The sequence below is a fragment of the Panthera leo genome, chromosome D4 (genome assembly GCF_018350215.1).
Source record: "Panthera leo isolate Ple1 chromosome D4, P.leo_Ple1_pat1.1, whole genome shotgun sequence".
NCBI lineage: Eukaryota > Metazoa > Chordata > Mammalia > Carnivora > Felidae > Panthera > Panthera leo.
Genome location: NC_056691.1, coordinates 14,549,241 through 14,569,977, shown reverse-complemented (window position 1 = coordinate 14,569,977; position 20,737 = coordinate 14,549,241). Strand labels below are relative to the sequence as shown.

At 43.8% G+C, this 20,737-nt stretch overlaps 1 protein-coding gene across 1 annotated transcript in view; it reads right to left on the bottom strand.

Annotated features, from left to right (window-relative positions):
- The window catches only part of GDA (guanine deaminase), an 80,841-nt gene extending 63,609 nt beyond the window's left edge, over window positions 1-17,232 (bottom strand). Inside the window, exon 1 of the mRNA XM_042913656.1 lies at window positions 16,791-17,232. Coding sequence (XP_042769590.1) covers window positions 16,791-16,913 — 123 coding nt within the window. The 5' untranslated portion in view covers window positions 16,914-17,232. The remainder of the gene's footprint in view (window positions 1-16,790) is intronic.
- Window positions 17,233-20,737: the final 3,505 nt, after the last annotated feature.

Below are 20,737 nucleotides of genomic sequence, written 5' to 3'. Positions count from 1 at the left end.
AAAAGAAGAAAATAAAAATCCTTTCTGGAAGAACACATCCTGGAACCATTTCACAGAAAAGGAAGAAAGACCCACAATGAGTGCTGACTAGCCCATGATCACACGATCCTTTGAATAACAGAATCCCTTCTCTAGTTCAGGTATGCCAACTTCCAGACTAATACATTTTCCCAGAAGATTTACTTTATAAAATCCCTTTTACACACAGCTCCACAATGATACAGTTATTAAGGTCTGGAAAAGATCTGCACTGGATGAAGGCAATGATGAGCTTTATTTTTCTCTCAGTTTTTATATATATTCCTCGCCGCTTGCTGCATACGTTATGTAGTTCTAGGAGAGTCACTTTTTGCCAACTAGAATTCTGTCTTTACAATTATTATGTGCAAATCCCCTCCCCCACTCCTGAGCTCCTGCAACCAGTTCGCTCCAAGAGCTCAGGGAAAATTGTGTGTTTTCATGAACACTGCATCATTAGTCAAACCTGTGGGTCTAATCCAAGTTTCCTGTTGTATTTTTATGGCAGCCATAGAATGGTATTTGATGCCATATTCCCTAAGTTTAAAGGGGCAAAGGCTTTATGCTTGATTTACAATTCTCTCCTCATCCCATTTGGTCACTGGATGGGACACAGGTGTAAAAAATACCAGAGAGCGCCCCCTCCTGGAGGCTCAGATGTAGGGCACCATTACCTGCTCTCAGAACTGGAGGATACATTTTTTTAAACGACTCTTTTTTTCTACCCAAAATGGCAAAATTGATAACGTATTTTTGTCGGTTTTCCATTTGTCACGTTAATTACAAAGCCTTTCCCAGTTCCCCTGGAAAACCAAATGTTTTTCAATTTCTAGCCTCTTTGGTTGTTGTTGTTTACTGTTGGTTTGTTAATCAGATTGACTGCATATTGAAAGTTGGATGAGAACAGAAAGGCAAAATTTTGGTTGGTTGTTTCTGCCAAGACTTCCTACAGCTATTCCAAGGTTTGATTTATAAAGCCCACTTACAAAGTCTATATAAATGTGTAACAAAATCATGGTGGCCATCCAGGCGGCATGCATTCACAGCTGCTAACTTAAAGTCAAATCAGGGCTCTATTTCCAAAAGAGTAGATTTAAAAAGATAAAATCTGAGTCTGACAAGAAGCATTTCATGTGACTTAATATTCTCTCCCTCCCTGCTTGTCTGTGTTCTCTTCATAGTATCTCTAAATGCACTTGACATTAGATTTCACACAACCAACATGGGAACTGCCTGCTTAACTCCACAAACTTAACTCCTGAGACTAATAAAAGAAACTCAGAACAGGCCCAGCTATTGGTTTTACAAATTCCTCTCCTGTGTGAAGATGTATGCCAGCCATGAACTGTTACTAGGTTACTTTTCACCACTGCCAAAGCCAACCTAGGAGGTCCTAAAGCTCTAACATGTAACAACATAATAGTGTTATTGAAAACCTGATTAAGAATTAGCAAATTGTTGATCTTGGAAAGGACACATAATTGCTTCAGGTTTACTGACAAATTGTCAGAATGCCTTAGGAGTTTTGTGTTGCAAGACAAAAAGACAAAAGCAAACAAAAATTTTATAACAGTAACTGACTACTATATCCTAAGGCTTCCATATACCACCAAACATCTGAGTGACAATAAAGCGTTTAACTTCTCCCATGCCAGAGCTGCTAAAGGTATAGACTTTAGAACTAGACCATGTGGCTTTAAATCCTGACTCCACTAGTTATCAGCTATGTGACCTTGAACAACGCACTTAAATTGTTGCTGACTCAAGTTTCCTCATCTGCAAAATGGAGACACAATGGTACTTAATTCACAGTGTTGTTGCAATGATTGAGTTAGTATACATAAAAGACTTAGACCAGTGGCTGAAACATAAGATGTGCTATACAGGGGCTCCTGGGTGGCTTAGTCGGTTAAGTGTCCGACTCTTGATCTCAGCTCAGGTCTTGATCTCAGGGTCTTGAGTTCAAGCCCTGCATTGGGCTCCCTGCTGGTCTACTTAAAAAACAAAAAAGTGCTATGCAATCTTTTGCCTGTATTAGAAACAATCACTTTCTTATTTATTCATTCCTCAAATATTTGCCGAGAACTACTTTGATAGCACATCTTCATTTGCCCATCTACATTCTCAAGAACATTATACCATTTTATTAAAAATGCCAAATTTGGGTTTTTTTCAACTACTTCTTGAGAGTTACCACATATATAACAAGGATGAGAAATCGCGCTGAGGCACTGGTGCGGGCGAACCGGTTGGGCTTGTGGGCTTACCAAGTGATACTGACCAACATGCTGACATCAGCTTCTGGGATTCGGTCCTAAACCCCCACAAAATGAGAAGCAGCCATCTGTGAAAGTCACACCCGTGCACGTCAAGAGCTTGTGACAGAGTACATGCCAATCAAATCATGGAACACAGAGGTTGGGGGAAGCTGCTTAAAATATTTTTCTTGGCCTACCTTTTGTCGTGTTCGGTAATGCATTTCAACTGATAACAATTCAAGGCAGCATATACTGTTGAAATGTACCTCATATGCCCATCAAACTGCTAAGGATATATACATCAGATATATACGTATCAGATATACGTAGAAGAAATAATCCTCACCTTTCAAGAGTTCATATTCTAGGGGCACCTAGTTGGTTTAGTGTCCCACTCTTGGTTTCAGGTCAGGTCATGAACTCACGGCTTGTGAGTTCGAGCCCCAATCCAGCTCTGTGCTGAGAGCTCAGAGCCTGAAGCTTGCTTTGGATTCTGTCTCTCTCTCTCTCTCTCTCTCTCTCTCTCTGCCCCTCCCCTGCTCATGCTCTTTCTCTCTCAAAAGTAAGTTAACATCAAAAGAATGAAAAAAAAAAGTTTATATTCTAGCTGGGGAAATAAAATTTAAGTGCATATAGGAAACTGAGAACCGTGCACGGTGGCATATTTGTAAAGTCCAAACTGGCATTACAGACTGAGCTGAGAAAACTCAAGAGAAGGGAGAAATCAGTGAGGACTAGAGAAATGAGTTTGCTTTTTGGAGGAGGTGATGGATAAGGTATACATACATATGGGAGAATGAGAGGTAAGGGTATTTGGGGTGTGGACAAAACGATGGCGAAGCCCAAAGGCATGACTAAATGTAAACTGATGTGGGTTTATATTACTATTTGTCACTTCATTTTGTTTCCATATCCTTTCATCTTACTGCCTTCTTACTCTACCTGCCCAATGCTTTGGCATTTTGGAAGCACCCAATCCTTTCTAGGTTACATGTGTAATTCTCCTTATTCTAATTTCAATTGACATAAATCTAGCGTAAGCCTTCTTGTTTTTCTCCTGCTTCCTACTTGATTATCTGGACAGAGAAAGAAAAAAAAAAAAAAACAGAACGATTATACAAGCCTGTGTTCAAACATGTATAGATTGCAATTCTCCTTAATATGAGTCATTCAGGAGTTGTTTTTCTCAGCTGGATTAAATCTCCTTTTCAAAGTCATCCACCAGGAGGGATGGAAGGGGAGAGGTTTTTCTTGGTACCTTAGAGAAAGTCCAAAAATGCTTTCCTGCAAACTTGACTGCATTTTTAAATAAAGGAAACATCTGGCTTTATGGTCTTTTCTAGTTTTATTTATTTATTTTTGTTTTAATTTCAAAAAAAAATCTCAAACTCAAGGAAAAATTATGCCTTTCCTGTTAGATCTTAATAAAATGAAAACAGTTTCGCTGCTGGCATCCTGTACTATAAAACAAAAATACTACCGAATACCAGGAATTCTGGTGACGCCGAGACGGTAAGTAACATTTCTGAGATAAGAGTGCAAAATGATTATTAAGAAGGCTGCAACCACGTCTAAGCACTGGCACATACATGTTTGCAAATGTCTTGATATCCACTCAAACACTGGCGAGCGGGAGATACCAACATGCTTATATAATGTTACAAGTGGCACATTTGTATAAAAAGTACTCAGGTAACCTAAGAATTGGGAGAATAAAACATACATAATTTATTTGTATTTTATTACTATTAAAGGCACTACCTTATTTTTCTCAGAGGATAAACAAAAGTATTGCACATTTATCATCTCAAAAGAGTGGTCTATGACCACTGTCTTCATTTTCTTATCTTCCACCCATTCCAAAACCCAAATGAAGCTGATTGTCATCTTCTCTATAGCCAAATAAGTTTTCTTTCTTTCTTTTTTCTTTTTTGTTTATTTATTTATTTTGAGAGAGACAGAGACCACCCAAGTCAGGGAGGAGCAGAGAGAGAGAGAATCCCAAGCAGGCTCTGAGCTGCCAGCACAGAGCCAGGTGTGGGGCTCGAACTCATGAAACCACAAGATCATGACCTGAGCTGAAACCAAGAGTCAGATGCTTGACTGACCGAGTCACCCAGGCGCCCCCTTCCCCAAATAAGTCTTCTTAAGGTCGCCAATAACCTCAGGTTGCTAAATCCATTGGACATGTTCCCAGTATTATTCCTCTTCCTCCTACCATTCAATGACATGTACCATCTGTTCTATTCCCTCCTTCTTTTTTTTTTTTTAATGTTTATTTGTTTCTGAGAGAGACAGACAGACAGACAGACCACAGGCAGGGGAGAGGCAGAGAGAGAGGGAGTCACAGAATCCGAAGCAGGCTCCAGACTCAGAGCTGTCAGCACAGAGCCTGACATGGGGCTTGAACCCATGAACCGTGAGATCGTGACCTGAGCCCAAGTCCAACGCTTAACCAACTGAGCCACCCAGGCACCCCCCTCCTTCTTGAAGTTGTCCCCCATCCTTTGTTTCCTATTACACCACATTCCCGGGGTTATCCTCTGACCTTTGGGTTGCCCTTCTCATCTCACTCAGTCTTTTACTCCAAACTCAACCACCGAGGTTAATATAGTTCCTGTTCTTTTCTCAAACTTTATTCCACATTTTATATCTCCCACTCAGATATCTCCTCTGATATTCAGACCTGCCAGCCACCCCCTACTTGGCATCTCCACATGGATGTCACAAGGGGGCCTCAACTCAGCATGACCAGAAAAGACCTCTGAATCTGCCCTCCCCGGGTGGATCTCTTCTTCTGTTCCCTCAACCAGTGATGGCCAACACATCCATTCAGTTGTAGAAGCCTGAAATACAGGGGAAGCTTGTCCCTAGCCCTCTTTAGCCAAACGGTCACCACACCTCATTGATTTCTGCCTCCCTATTGTCTCACACATCTGCCCATTTCTCTCCAACTCTATCACCACCTACTTGCCCTGTTCCACAGTCCAGTCTGTTTTCCTATAATTATTACTCTGCAATTATTGTTTATATATTTTTTTAAATGCAAATCTGATCTGCCTTCCTCTCTGTAACATTCTTCACTGGTTTCCCATTGTACTGCCTTTGGGATAAACAAAAAAGCCTATTATCGCCTGACATGTATCTCCCTGGCTTCATCTATTTCCACCAACCCCTCCCCCCCACCTCCACCCTCCACAGCATCAGTTTCCAGTTGTTTCCCCCTACTGGGTCTTTGCATAGGCCTTTCCTCTTTCTCTGACGAATTACCTCCCATGCAACCTTCAAACTCAACTCAAATGTTGCTTCCTTAGGGTTGCATTCTTGAAGCCTCTCTTCACAATAAGCCAAGTCCTCTGGTTTCACACCTCCTTAGTGCTCTGCATTTTTCTTTCTTAGAAATTATATACTTTTCCATGCTCATGTGGTTATTGACTCTGAACGCAAATAAGGCAGAACCTGCATCTGTTTTGCTCATTGTTTTGTCCCTAACCCCTTGAAGCCTTTGTTCTTTCTTCTTCAGCTACCAATTCTTATGAGCTCCAAGCATCCTAGCTACACAGGACTGTGAGTCCACACCAGGCTGGATCTTGAGGAGATTCATGTGCTCACACTGACCCGAGGACCTAGAGTGGCTTCTCTCTGTGTTTTATACTTAAAACAAAAACAAAAACAAACAAACAAAAACAACAGGTTAAGGCATACATGAGACCCTTCTACACATGGCAGGGGAAAAACAACCTCTAGGTTAAATAGTATGGAGGAGGGGCACCTGGGTGCCTCAGTTGGTTAAGTGTCCTACTTCGGCTCAGGTCGTGATCTCATGGTTTATGGGTTCAAGCCCCGTGATGGGCTCTGTGCTAACAGCTTGGAGCCTGAAGCCTGCTTCAGATTCTGTGTGTCCCTCTCTCTCTCTGCCCCTCACCCCCTCTCAAAACAAAACAAAACAAAACAAAACATTAAAAGAAATAAATAAATAGTATGGGTGAAAAACTTTGCCCCATCTATGCATCCCCCCAAAATAGCGTAGAGAGCATAGCAGACCATTCTGTCCTTTCACTCAGAAGCATTTACTGAATGGCGATTTTGTGCTAAAGCAGTAAGTACTATGAGGGCAGGAGACGGATAATAAGAGTTATTATTCATGGAGGGCCTAGCATGTTCCAGCACTGTAAATTGTAAGTGGCAATTTAAAAGCAATATTTTCAGTAAATTACCATTTTATGAAGACGTGAACACTTAACAAACCATAATATAAAACCAAAGGGAATAAGCAGTCCTATATAATCTACATTATTCCGAATCCTTCACATGGTTCGAGCTAAAGGCATTTGAGAATTTTATGAGGTCTCAGAGTTCCAATTAAACTCTACTTTTCCAGGTTCTTAATTATTCACTAGGACATGAAACTAATTACAACCCCCAGTGGCCAAATACGTTGTATCAAGCATCTAGCTTAGAAAAACCCAGAGTTCTTGTTCAAACAATTGGTTGTTTGGAAGATATTTTTAGCTAGCTGTACATTTCGCTGACTCCTCAAGTGAACTTTTCCATCCTGGTTATCATGTGGTGAAAAAATCCAAACACCATTTATTTATCCAACAAATAGTCATCTGAGTGCTTACCATATGCTAACAGCTGTGGATACAAAAGTGAAAAAGTTGAAAGAAAGAAAGAAAGAAAGAAAGAAAGAAAGAAAGAAAGAGGAAGGGAAGGGGAGGGGAGGGGAGGGGAGGGAAGGGAGGGAAAGGGAAGGGAAGGGAAGGGAAGGGAAGGGAAGGGAAGGGAAGGGAAGGGAGGGGAGGGGAGGGGAGGGGAGGGGAGGGGAGGGGAGGGGAGGGGAAAGGAAGGGAAGGGAAGGGAAGGGAAGGGAAGGGAAGGGAAGGGAAGGGAAGGGAAGGGGAGGGAAGGGGAGGGAAGGGAAAAGAAGGGAAGGGAAGGAAAAGAAAGGGAAGGGAAGGGAAGGAAAGGAAAGGGAAGGGAAGGAAAGGGAAGGGAAGGGAAGGAAAAGAAAGGGAAGGAAAGGAAAGGGAAGGAAAGGAAAGGGAAGGGAAGGAAAGGGAAGGAAAAGAAAGGGAAGGGAAGGAAAAGAAAGGGAAGGGAAGGAAAGGAAAGAGAAGGGAAGGAAAGGAAAGGAGGAAGAAAGAAAGAAAGACAGTCATAGTCCCTGCCTTCAAGGTGAGGTTTTGGGGGAGATTCAAGAAAAAAAGTAAGAGATGTAAGGAGGTGCCAAACAAAAAGGGGGACAAAATGGGCTTAGCTATTCCTGAGAACAGGAGGACTAGAGTGATAACCAACCAAATGGGTAAACTTTGGAAACATTAAGCTAAGTGAAAAAAGTCGGGCACAAAAGGTCACATACTGTATGTGTGCATTTATTTGAAGCATCTGGGATATGCAAATCTAGAGAGAGAAAGCAAATTAGTGGTTGCTGAGGGGGGGAGGGGAAGAATAGGGGGTGGCTGCTACATGGTTCATGCTCCAAACATATTCTGGAACTAGGTAATGGTAATGGTTGTACTGTGACTGTAATAAAGGACACTGAAGTGCACACGTTAAAATGGTAAATATTATATTAAATTATAAAAGTAAAACGAAAACGAAAAACTAACACTGAAAAGCTAGAATGTGCAACATAAAAATTCTCCTCCACGTCCCTAACTCTCCGCTCCTACTCTACAAAAGTAAATATTATTTTTGGTTCTCAATTTTATATATTTTTAACGTTTATTTATTTATTTTTAAGAGAGAGAGAGTGCGTGTGTGCTTGTGGATGAGGGGAGGAGAGAAAAGGAGACAGGAAACCCCAAGCGGGCTCCGCGTCCCCAATGCGGGGCTCGATCCTGCAAACTGTGAGATCACGATCTGAGCTGAAATCAAGAGTTGGACACTTGGGGCGCCTGGGTGGCTCAGTCAGTTAAGCGTCCAACTTCGGCTCAGGTCTTGATCTCACAGTTGTGAGTTTGAGCCCCACATTGGGCTCTGAGCTGACAACTAGAGGCCTAAGGGTCTGCTTCAGATTCTGCGTCTGCCTCTCTCTCGCTCTTTCTCTCTCTCATTTGAAAATAAATAAACATTAAAAAAAAAGAGTCGGTCACTTAACAGATGGAGCCACCCAGGTGCTCCATTTTGGCTCTTAATTTTAATATTGCCTTCCAGAAATGTGTTTTATAAGTGTGTTTATAAGGGTATAGGTGCATGGAGAGGTTGTATGATCACATGATACACTTTTTCTGCCCACGTAAGCCTTTGGGGAACAGCAGGCCTTTAAAATTCCTAGGAAGCCTAGAAGAACTTACTTGTAATTAGAACTACAGTATCATTGCTTTAGCCTTCAAAGATTTTTTTTAACTCGTGAACCAATAGCTTGTCGATAAATTGAGATCCGCGCAATCGAGTTTTCAAGTGGGGTTTTAACTGAGAAAGGTTCATTCAGTCAAAATAATTCTTCAAAACCCAGTAATAGGCTGGGAAGAGCAAGAGGTCTGTGGCTATAGGAACCGGTGTTCTGCGGGTGCCAACCTGAGCGGGGACAATAGGGAAAGAAAAGATGCAAAGGTGTTTGTTGTGAAATGGTCTCAGGTAACAGTGCATGAATAACTTATTCATGGGAGGAAAAAAATCTTCATTTCACAAGCAGAAGCACTGAATACAAGGGTCAAAAGATTTTGAAAACTGGATCTCCATTAGAAGTTAAATTTGAAGTTAATGTAGCTTATCTTTTAGAATTAATAAAGTAGTATAATAAAGTCAACTAAAAAAAAGTCTTCACAAAGGAAAAGAGTATGGCTTTTTAGACAGTAGGAAACAATGTCAGTCAGAATCATGCATGAGGCAAGAGATGATCAACCTTGGAAAATGATTACAGAGAAATTCCATGAACAGAAAACACTACAGAACCAGAGAGTGGCAAACTCCAGTCACACTCAACAGCATTGCTTCAAAGCCTCAAAGAAGAAGTCCAATTGTGCTTTTAAAAAATCTCTCCAGGGGCACATCAGTTAAGCATCCGACTTCGGCTCAGGTCAGGTCATGATCTCACAGCTCGTGAGTTTGAGCTCCGTGTTGGGCTCTGTGCTGACAGCTCAGAGACTGGAGCCTACTTTGGATTCTGTGTCTCCCTCTCTCTCTGCCCCTCCCCTGCTCACACTCTGTCTCTCTCTCTCAAAAATAAATAAACATTAAAAAAAATCTCTCTGGGATATAGTCTTACCGTTGTTAGAATGGCTGGAGACAAAAAGACAAGAAATAATAAGTGTTGGCAAGGATATGGAGAAAAAGGAAGCTCATGCACTGTTGGTAGGAATGTAAACTGATGCAGCCACTGTGAAAGACAGTATGGAGGTTCTTCAAAAAATTAAAAATAGAACTACCATATGACCCAGTAATTCTACTACTGTGTATTTACCCAAAGAAAAGAAAAACACTCATTTGAAAAAGATATCTGCACCCCTATGTTTACTGCAGCATTATTCACAATAGCCAAGATAGGGAAGCAACCCGCGTATCCATCGATAGATCAATGGATAAACACACACAAAGAAATATTACTCAGCCATAAAAAGAGAATGAGATCTTGCTGTTTGTGACAACAAGGATGGACCTAGAGGGTATTATGTTAAGTGAAATGAGTCAGAAAAAGACAAATTCCATATGATTTCACTTGTACGTGGAACCTAAAAAAACCAAAATGAATGAATAAAAAAAAAAAAGGCAGAAATGGACACATAAATACCAAGAACAAATTGATGGTCGCCAGAGGGCAGAAGGTAGGGGAATGCACAAAATGGGTGAAGGGGGGTGGGAGATCCAGGCTTCTAGTTATGGAATGAGTAAGTCATGGAGATAGAAGGTACAGTATAGGGAACAGAGTCAGTGGTACTATAATAGCATCGTATGGTGAGTGTTGGTGAGCATAGCACAAAGTATGGGGTCATGGAATCACTATGCTGTACATCTGAAATTAATGTAACACTGAGTATCAACTATACTTCAATTTGAAAAAAAAATCTCTCTGGAGCTATAAATGTCTTTTTCACTCATCACGCATGACTGTCTTCGTACTACACACCACATTCAACACATTTTACACACACACTACACAACACATTCAATAGACCTAATTTGCATTCAAACGATAAGTCAATGTTGAGGGGCCCTAAGGACAATAGGGTTTCAGCCCTTCTCATGACAGGAGGCAGGAGGGACCCCTTGAAAGAGCACAGACCTTGAAATCAGTCATGAGTGTGAATCTTGGCTTTGCCACTAACTTGCTGTGGCCGCAGCTGAGACAGACAATTCTCTGAGCCTCCCTTCTTCATTTGTAAAGCACAGATGATGAAGCAAAAAAAGGACGATGATGATGCGGTCTCATCTCAGAATTGCTAACGTACAAAGAATCTGCCAGAGTCTGACAAAGAGTATGACTTAATAAATGTTACCTTCTCTCCAGTTCACCTCCCATTTGTAAAAGAAGTTCACACTAGCCCAGTGAGTGAGGACGTTCTATAAAGCTAAGCATAATGAAAGGCAAAAATGAAATAATTACTTTACCGAAAGAAAAGATAAGAACAGTGGCCAATATTTATTGTGCAATTGCTATGTGCCAAGTACTTTACACACTCTGTCTTATCTGCCTCACCACTCCTTCAGGGTGCTATTATTGTCCACAATTTATACATGAGGTGCCAAGGCTTAGATATGTTAGAAAATTCATCCAGGTAAGAGGCAGAGTTGGGGTCTGAATCCACATAGTCTGACTCCAGAAGCCATGCTCCTCACCACCAGAAAAACACTGGTGTCAGTATATATGCCAACTTTTGTGGGAGAACAAAGGGTAATTTATTGCAACTGAAGGAGGATGGCCAGGGCAACTTTTGAGAAGAAGAAGAAGACATCAGAACTGGGCCTTGAAGGAAGAGCAAGATTTTATTTTGACAGAGGTGGAGTGAAAAGGGGGATATAAAAAGGAGGACTATTCCGGGCTGTGAGATTGGCACCCACAAAGGAGGCATAAAAGAACACGATGTGCTGGGGAACAGTGAGAAGTTGGCAGGGATAGACATCCCTGAGCTCATGGATACCTCGTGGTGTAAACGAGTCATGGAAATCCCTCTCCCATTTGCCAGGGAGAAACACGGAGCAGGAGGAAGTATTTGTTAGAAAAGCAGGGTGGGGTCAAATAATGTCATCCCTAGAATGTCAATCAGGAACATTTGGATCTCAGAGACAACACAGAGCCGACGGTAGTGGTATGAGAGGCGATACGTGATGCTCGCCATGCTCCAAGGAAGTAGCCTTCGGGGATGTGGAGAGCATTGATGAGAGAAACGGGCAAACCTTGCCCTGCCCTTGTGAAATTGATAACCTGGTGGTACACTGACATGACCCATCAGAACTTGAACTAATCAGGGGGTGGAGAGAAGGCTTCCCTTAGTGTCAAGTGACATTTAAATTGTGATCTAAAGGAGGAGTAGGCATTAAATAGACATCGGAATGCAGAAGAGCAAACAGCTAGGAGGCTCCTGTATTAGTTTTGCAAGAGAAAGTGAAAGGCTGGACAAGGTCAATGATAATGGACAGGGCGCATACAAAGATACCCCAGAGGAAAACAAGCTGGTCTGGACTAAGGATCTGGGTGCCTGGAAAGACACTGACATTTTGGGCCAACAAGGAGAAGACAGAAATGGGGAAAAGGAAAAGGCAGTGAGCAGTCCTTTGAAATAATACGATTTTTTGGAAAAAAAGCAGTGCCGTAGTTAGAGGTGCCCTGGGCTGCAATTAACAGATGTGTAGACCAAAAAAAAGCCATTTCATTATCCCGCAAAAGTCTGAGGGCAGTAGGCGGAGGGCAGTTCCCGGGACAGTTAACTATCCAATGATGTTATTCATGTATGTATTCGATGATGTTCAAAGACAGACCAGGTAAGTGTCTCTGAAATCCTCTAAAGCTCTTCCTCATCGTCTCAAACAAGGGCAGCAGGTCCACTCTTCACATGAGAACATCCAAAAAAGGAAGAACTCTTCCCATATTTACGAGGGAGAAAAATATTTCCCAGAAGCCTCTTAGCCAATTTCTTGCATGTCAGAATGTCAACACTGGCCACCCTCCAACACCAGGAAACTGGAAAAGTAAGTATCGCACCACACCTTTTAATAGAGTCACACATTATCTCTCTAACCATATCATCAAGTCCATTTGACCCGACCTAAGTTGACACCAATCCTGTCCACCTCTCTCCACCTCCACTGCTGATAACCACTGATGTTTACTGGGCATATGCTACGTCCAAGGCGGTATTCTATGCACCTGACAATTAGTAATTCACGTAAGCCCTCCAACAACCGTATGAGGGGGGGTTACGCTAGTTATTTTATACATGAGGAAACTGGAAAGCAGAAATGTTCAGTAACTTCATCAGATGCACATAGTTAGGTACTCTTAACAGTTCATCTCTTACCAGAAACTAATGTAACATTGTGTATCAACTATACTCATATCTTTTTTTTTTAATTTTTTTAATGTTTATTTATTTTTTTGAGAGAGAGATTGGCCGAGCATGAGCATGGGAGGGGCAGAGAGAGAGAGAGAGAGAGGAAGACACAGAATCTGAAGCAGGCTCCAGGCGTTCATATCTTAATTGACACAATGCACTGCCTCTCTCTTCTGAACCACATCCATTTCACCTAAACTACTGCAGCAGGCTCCTATCTGATCCCCTTGCCTGCACTTGACTCCTCTCCAATGCATTCTCTTTTTTTTATATTTATTTATTTTGAAAAAAGTGAAAGAGAGTAAGCTGGGGAGGGTCAGAGAGAGAGAGAGAACCCCAAGCAGGCTTTGCTCTGTCAGCACAGAGCCCGACATGGGGCTCGAACTCACAAACCGTGAGATCATGACCTGTGTTGAAATCAAAAGTCAGACACTTAACCGACTGAGCCACCCAGGTGCCCCTCTCTAATGCATTCTTTAACTTGAAGCTAAAATGACCTTTAAAAAGTGCACAGTTTGGGGTGCCTGGGTGGCTCAGTCAGTTGAGCGTCCGACTTCGGCTCAGGTCATGATCTCTCAGTTTGTGAGTTCAAGCCCCATGTCAGGCTCTGTGCTGACAGCTCAGAGCCTGGAGCCTGCTTCGGATTCTGTGTTGCCTCCTCTCTCTGCCCCTCCCATGCTCATGCTCTGTCTCTCTCTGTCTCTGAATAATAAATAAATGTTAAGAAGAAAAAAAAAATTAAAAAGTGTACAATTTGATGATGGCAAATCTGTGTCTCTGCCCTCCAACTCCCTATGCACTCCAAGACCTTGCCCTGCCTATCTCTCCTGCCTTATCTTGAGTTATCCTTCTCCTAGAACTTTGGACTCTAACCACATCGATGCATTCATTCTTTTCTACCCCAGGGTCTTTGCACAGGCTGCTCCCTCCCTATCTCCAATGCCTCCTGCCCTACCTATTTAATTTCTACTCATCCTTTAGGTCACAATTTAAATGTCACTTGACACTAAGGAAAGCCTTCTCTCCACTCCCTGATTAGTTCAAGTTCTGATGGGTCATAGCAGTCTGTTAATGTATCACTATGTTATCAATTTCACAAGGGCAGGACAAGGTTTGCATGTTTCTCTCATCAACGTGTCGTCAGCAATGAGTCCAGTCTTTGGTTTAGGAGTCAGTCCACTTTTATTACAGGTACACGTCTAAGCTTTGTTGCTTAAAAGTGCAAGTCCTTTGAGGCTGAGGACTATGCCTCACAGAGGCGGCTTGCTCTAGTGAAGAGAATATGGCTTTGGCCCTGCTAATTCAAAATCCAGCTATGCCACCATCTCTGAAAGCATGCTTTCTCAAGTCTCAACTTCCCCATCTGTAATGGGAATAATGACACAGTAATATACTAAATACAATGTGCTGGCACGCCTGGCGACAAATGCCATGTAGATCTTTCTTCCCAGGTGCATCTTTGTGTCCCAGTGGGCCAATGACATGAGCTGGGATGCTGCACAGTGGAAATGTGGTGACCTCCCCACGTCCCACATAGTGCATCATAGGCCATGGCTTTCTTCTCCACCTGCTGGTCTGCACGATGCCATCATGTGGAAATATGCAAAAATGTTACAGTGAGCCAGAGGTTAAGGGTTTGCTAGGAGCATGTCACTTGAGTTACATGTCACTTGAGTTAACTCTGAATTCAAAATGCCCAATACTAAGATGTTGACGAGAGATTTTTTAAAATTAATGTAATTTTCAATGAGCTTTACTTAATGAATTAAAAGTAGTTAGTCATTACCATGCTCTAAGTCCTAAATGAAGTTACAGGAAATGAGAGATGAGGTCTAGAAGGAAGAGAGAGAAGGAAAGGAAGTCATGTCCCCTCTATCTGACAAGCTACCCCAGACCTGGGCTTGAAATGGAGAACTAGGTCCCAAGACCCTCTACAACTGGTCCCATCACACACCCTATACCCTTGTTTACCCCAAATCCACCCACAACCTGCATCCAAATGCCCTGGGACCTTTGCTGGAATGCCATTTCCTGGGGGCCACTCCAGATTCACCTTCTCTGGAGTGAGAATGACCCCCAGGAACCAGCACTTAAACACCCTTACGTGTTTCTGATCATCCCAAGGTTTGTGAACAGCTTTAGGAGCTCAGTAAAAATGTAAACATCACAATGACACCACACACTTATTTGTTTTATGGGGAGATAATCTTGTGGAAGAACCTTGACATTTTTTAAATGAACATTATCCCAGCAGCTACAAAGGCAAAGCAGCCCCATTTTCAAAATGGAGGAAGTCAAATCTTGGAATATATATGGCACATTCTTCCCTTACACGCAGTCTGCAGCCAACTGCCTTACAGCTAGAAGAGCAAATCAACAGTTACCAGTTCGGACATTTCATAAGGCACTCGATTAACTCACCTTTGTATTCAATTCCTAGCTATTTTCTTTTGTGGAGGAATGGCATTTTTCTAAATTTATAACTTCAGTATGCTCTCGCTGAGGAATAGACTTCCTGACTGAACTGCTAATTGCATGTTCGGGACACTCTTTCCTTCTTCTTCTCTAAAACCCCCAGAAAAGGTAATTTTTTTTTTTTTTAGGTGAATTACTTCCTTTTCTTACTACGCGCTACCCGGTGAAGGCAGTCTTCAAACCCACCCTCTTGTCTGCTATCTTCCCAAGTAAAATTCTAGATATGGGAAGTTGATTTTTAAATAGAAACCCAAGAGATGAACAGCTCCTGGTGATTAGGGAAACACCTCTGATCTCTCCCCAGAGTAGTGGTCGCTGTTGCTTTACTTCTTGGGACTAGCCCCAAGTCTAAGGATTCCCTGAAACTTGAGGGTCAAATGCACCAGGCAATAATGTATCACTCTCGGTGGGGGTGGGGGGGACATTATTAAAGCCTCCCCATTTGGGGGAGCTCTGCGAGTTCCATCACCTTGGAAACACAACAGCAGTCTCCCTGAATACACACAGAGAGAATCATTTTTAAGCATCATAAGAAAACAGGGTTCAGTTATCCCCAAACGTAAGAGTCACGATTCAAAACTGTCACTGACTCGGAAGCGTCTCGAGTCCAGGAATGGTATCTTCAAGCTGACAAGTCACAAATAGGTGTACTTTTGCTAACCAGACTGGTAGTTGAGGAAAAGCCCACCCTCGTCTTTATTTTATTTTTTTTTTTTTCTGCCAAAAATGGAATGGCTTCCACTTACCAAACTAGCCAAGCCACTGCTGATGCAGTCACCACCCCCAGCCCGGTGCGTCCAGCCCGGTGCGTATGAACAGTAAATATCAGACATCAAGTTACCTAGGTCGTTTGTAGAAATCCCGATTTGGGGAAAAGAAGTACAGAAGACACACTCATAGAGGACATTTTGAGCCTTAAAACGCAACTGCTTGCTTTGATGCAAATGGCTATGGGGTGGGGGGCAGGGTAGGGAGGACGTGGTTAATTTCGCTCTGACTACCTTTCTAGCATTATAAGTCATCTCGCTGGCATCGTTGGTATATTGTCTGTTGAGCAATCAAGTGAATGAAATCAGTTGTTTGCTTATTCTATGCACTGAAAGGGCTAAACAACACTAACCAAGTGACTCCCTCGTCTGTTATTTCTTTCACAATAAATTCAATGAAACGTACGGAGCGCCTAGCCTGTGCGAGGCACTATGCCAGGCGCCAAAGACACAAAGATGAATGAAGCAAGGTTCAGGTTTATTAGGGATTTCTTAATACTTGGGAGGGCACAGCCTCGCTCCCCCTTCCACCGCAGCCTGGACGGCTGTCTAACCAATCGTGGGTGTGAGTACTCCACAGCTCCCAGCTTCTGGGAACGTGTTACTCCCAGGCCAGCCCACGAACCTAGCCCCAGGGCTCTTGTGGCGTTCCCCAAGAGTCAAACAGTCAAGTTCAACTCTGGAGCCGAGGCTCTCGCTCCGCAGCGCAAGGTGCCAGACTCTTTCCACCTGTCCGCGCGCGCGCCCGTCGGGGTTCGCCAGACCCCGCGCCCGCTTACTTTGCCGCTGTCGCTCACGCCGAGGAGGTGGTCCCGTAGCACCTCCATGGGGTTAGTCCAGGTGGAGTGGATGAATGTCCCTCGGAAGATGTGCGCCAGGGGCGGCATCGGGGCGGCGCACATGTCAGCGGCAGAGCGCAGCGCGGGGTTCGCGAGCCGAGGAGGGCGCACCGGGCGGAGGTGCCAGGAGGGGTCCCTGCAACTGCGGGTGGCTGCCGAGTGCACCTGCTTGGGCCTCCTCCTGCCCCCGCTTTCCTGGGCGATCGCCTGCCCCCTGCAGGCCGCGCCCAGGGGCGGGTTCCGTGCCTCCTCGATGCCAATAGGATTTTCCTCCTGTGACTTGGCTCCGCACTCCCTTGGGGTGTGGTCTTTCTCTCCTCCCCTGTGTTAGTTTTTGATCTGTTAACTCTTTGAGTTTCCAAATTCACAGCCTACATCGCAGTTCTTTCAACCTGGGGTGGCTGAGTCACCAACCCAGGTGGGGAGGGAAAGAAAGGAAGGGGCAGAAGGAGCGGACGTTTCCAGCTTTGCACCTCCGTCGGTCGCTAAATTCGCCACTGCTCCGCGTCCCCCAGCCTCCTCCACCTGTCTTTTTTGGCACACTTCGCGTTGCGCCTGCCTGCTCTCTCTGCCCTTTAAACTTCGGGCTGCTTGTGACCAAACCCTGTACCTCTTCAACCTGTAGCACTTTCAAAGTCTGAACAGTCCCAAGTTCAGGAACAGGTGGAAAGGTCCGCTAGAACTGCCTGTCTTACGGATCAGTTTTGTTTTCAGTTTCTGGGGATGCAGTATTTGTCCTAACCTGGTGTTCCGGAAGCATCCCTCAACAGAATTGCTGGGGGCCCCGCCAACAAAGGTTGATCTGTATCCCCAAATCCCTCTCTTTTTCCTTGAGTCCAGTGTTTTGGCGCTTGTGACCATCCACAAACAATTCCAGTTCCAGTCTTTCTCACACCTAAAACAAATGCATTTCTTTGATTTAATTCCAGTTGTACGGGGGGGGGGGCTTGGGATTAAGTTCTCAGGCCAAGTGGCTAGGAATGGCACTGTGGCATAGCTTGATGGAAAGAGCACTGGACTAGGAATCAAGAGACGATGGTCAAGGCAGTGAGCCTCGGCCTCTTGATCTTCATTTGTGAAAACTGAACTCGGAAGGGGTGGTTGTTAAGACCGCCTCCGGGTCAGCATTCCTTCCTTGCAATGCGTTCACAAAATCATTTACTAAATTCCTCCAGGGAGACCAACTGGTTTCCACTCAGGGCCACACACACTCTGCTCCTTCTGCCCTTAAGGCCGCCTGCGGATCTTCACCGTGACCGACCCTTCTCATCACTGGTTTGCCTCAAATGTAGCTCCAGAGTAATCTTCCCAGCTGGCAAACGAGCAGCAGAGCCCCACCCCCAAAGTTTCTATTCCATTCACCTTATTTCTGCCATTGCATTGATCATATCCATCCTCATTTATTGCCTGTTTTTCACTGATTTCTGCTCCTCTCCCTGCAAAACACACACACAGTAACGGAAGCACCACAGGACCAAGGCTCTCTCTCTCTCTTTTTTTTAATGTTTATTTATTTATTTGGGGGGTGGGGAGGAGCAGAGAGAGAGAGAATCCTAAGCAGGCTCCACGCTGCCAGTGCACAGCTCATCACAGAGCTCGATCCCACCAGCCCGTGAGATCATGACCTGAGCTGAAATCAAGGGTCCCACACCTAACCGACTGAGCCACCCAGGCCAACCAGAGACCAGGGCTCTTATGCCTAGAATGGTGCCTGGGGTTTCTTACATGTTTACTGAATAAATGTATGCATGTTTTTTGGGGGGGAGCAGAGCAATAACCTGAGATAAATATCTATTGTGGCTCTTACCTAAAGGATAAGGGTTTCTCATTTCAGCGTACGAGCAGGCTTTCTCTGAGTTGCTGCTATTATGACACGGGGCCAGTTTACATAAATGATTCGTTCCCCTCTCAGGTCCTTCACCCTGAGGAAACTGTGGTCCCAGGACACTGAGGTGGCTGGTCACCCTACCAGGGACTCAGAATTAGGAAGCCCTGAAGCTGAGAGCATCGTGCTTGCCTCTTAAGGTTGCCACGTTAGCCCTTTGTCCCTGTCATTTTGTCCTGATTCTGCAGATTCGCACACCTTCCCTGTAGGTCCAACAGCCAGCACAGTGAAAACATCCTCTTGACTCAGGCTTGGATACATATGAACCTCAGAAGGAAAAGTGAAGAAAATGTCAGGATTTTCGTGAAAAAAGGAGTCCATTCAATGTTTCCAGAAGAGGTACTGGATCCCTAAAACAGATACGGCTAATATGTTATTTGTAATGAAAGCAACCTGAGTGACCAACAATAGAGACAAGTTTAGTGGAATATTATGCAGTTATTAAAAAGCAAGGAAATATTTAAAACAGCCACATGGCAATTACATAGAAGATGGTAAGTTTTTTAAAATATCATTTATGGGGTGGCTGGGTCGGTCTGTCATTTGAGCGTCTGACTCTTGACTTCAGCTCAAGTCATGATTGTCAGGGTCATGAGATGGAGCCCCGAGAGTAGCTCGGTGCTGGGCATGAAGCCTACTTAAGACTCTTTCTCTCCCTTTCCTTCAGCTCTTCCCCCACTCGATCTCTCCTCTCTCTCTCCCTCTCTCTCAAAATAAAATAAAATAAAATAAAATAAAATAAAATAAAATAAAAACGTCATTCATGCTATGGTTACGGTCATGAAAAGCCTATAGGCATATATGCTAGAATTTAAAAGGTATACCAAAACAATGGATGTCATTCTGTGGAGGTAATGGAATTGCTAGGGAATTTTGTTTTGATGTTTGTTGACATTGTTATGTGTGGCTTCTGGAATGAGTAATGATTGTGTAGCTTTAAATACAGTTAATCTTAAATAGAAGGAATGGGGTGGGGGGGGGCACCTGGGTGGCTCAGTGAGTTAAACTGCCGACTTTGGCTAAGTCACGATCTCATGGTTTGTGAGTTCGAGCCCCGCGTCGAGCTCTGTGCTCACAGCCCAGAGCCTGGATCCTGCTTCGGATTCTTTTGTCTTCCTCTCTCTCTGCCCCTCCCCTGCTCACACTCTGCCTCTCTGTCTCTCTGTCTCTCTCTAAAAAATAAATACACATTTAAGAACATTTTTTTAAATAGAAGGAGTGTACCTAACACCAGCACTCCTCAGGGATTATGTCTTCCAAGCAGTACTGACTTCTGCTCCTATTCCCAGCCAAGCTGTAGGGCCTGTGCTTGGGATCCAGTACCCTCAGCTCAGCCAGGTTCGGGAAGTTTTGGCTTCCCAACTAATCTCATCTGTTCTCCATCCTCATCTTTTACGCTGCTGGTCCCCCTGCAGTTTTGACTCTCATCTGGGCTTCCCCACGAAAATGTTCTCAAGGCCACTGAAGTTTGAAGGAAGAAAGGAGCGCAGAACTTTCATATTCACCTTTGAAACGTAGACCAAGCCCATCACAAGACAGCTTCTGGTTAATATGACTATTGCCTGGCCAGGCAAAGCATGTGACCGATGGTATTTATTGTGCTTCCAAAGTCTCAAGGAAATAGCAGTTTTTTTCTTCAGTTCTTTCGATAGCCCACATTCATATTCATGCAGTATTAGAACTGAAGTTATTATTCATGTACATTTCACTGCTATTTTCTAGTATCACTATTCAGTTTCTCAAAAAGAAATCCAACAATGGTGTGCACTTTCAGAGTCCTACCCTCACATATCATTTCTTTCCAAAGAAAGGAGATGCTCCTTGGTATGGAGGCTTCCTGAAGCTCTCGCTGCTTCTTTGGGCTCTTCTCCTTCCGTATCCCACATACTCTGCGTCTACTTTGCTCACGATCTCTGCCTGAAGGGCCCTTAATGCCACATTACACCGCACTTGCCTTATTCCACTGCCCACTCTCCCCTGGCTAAATCCTTCAGCTTAATCG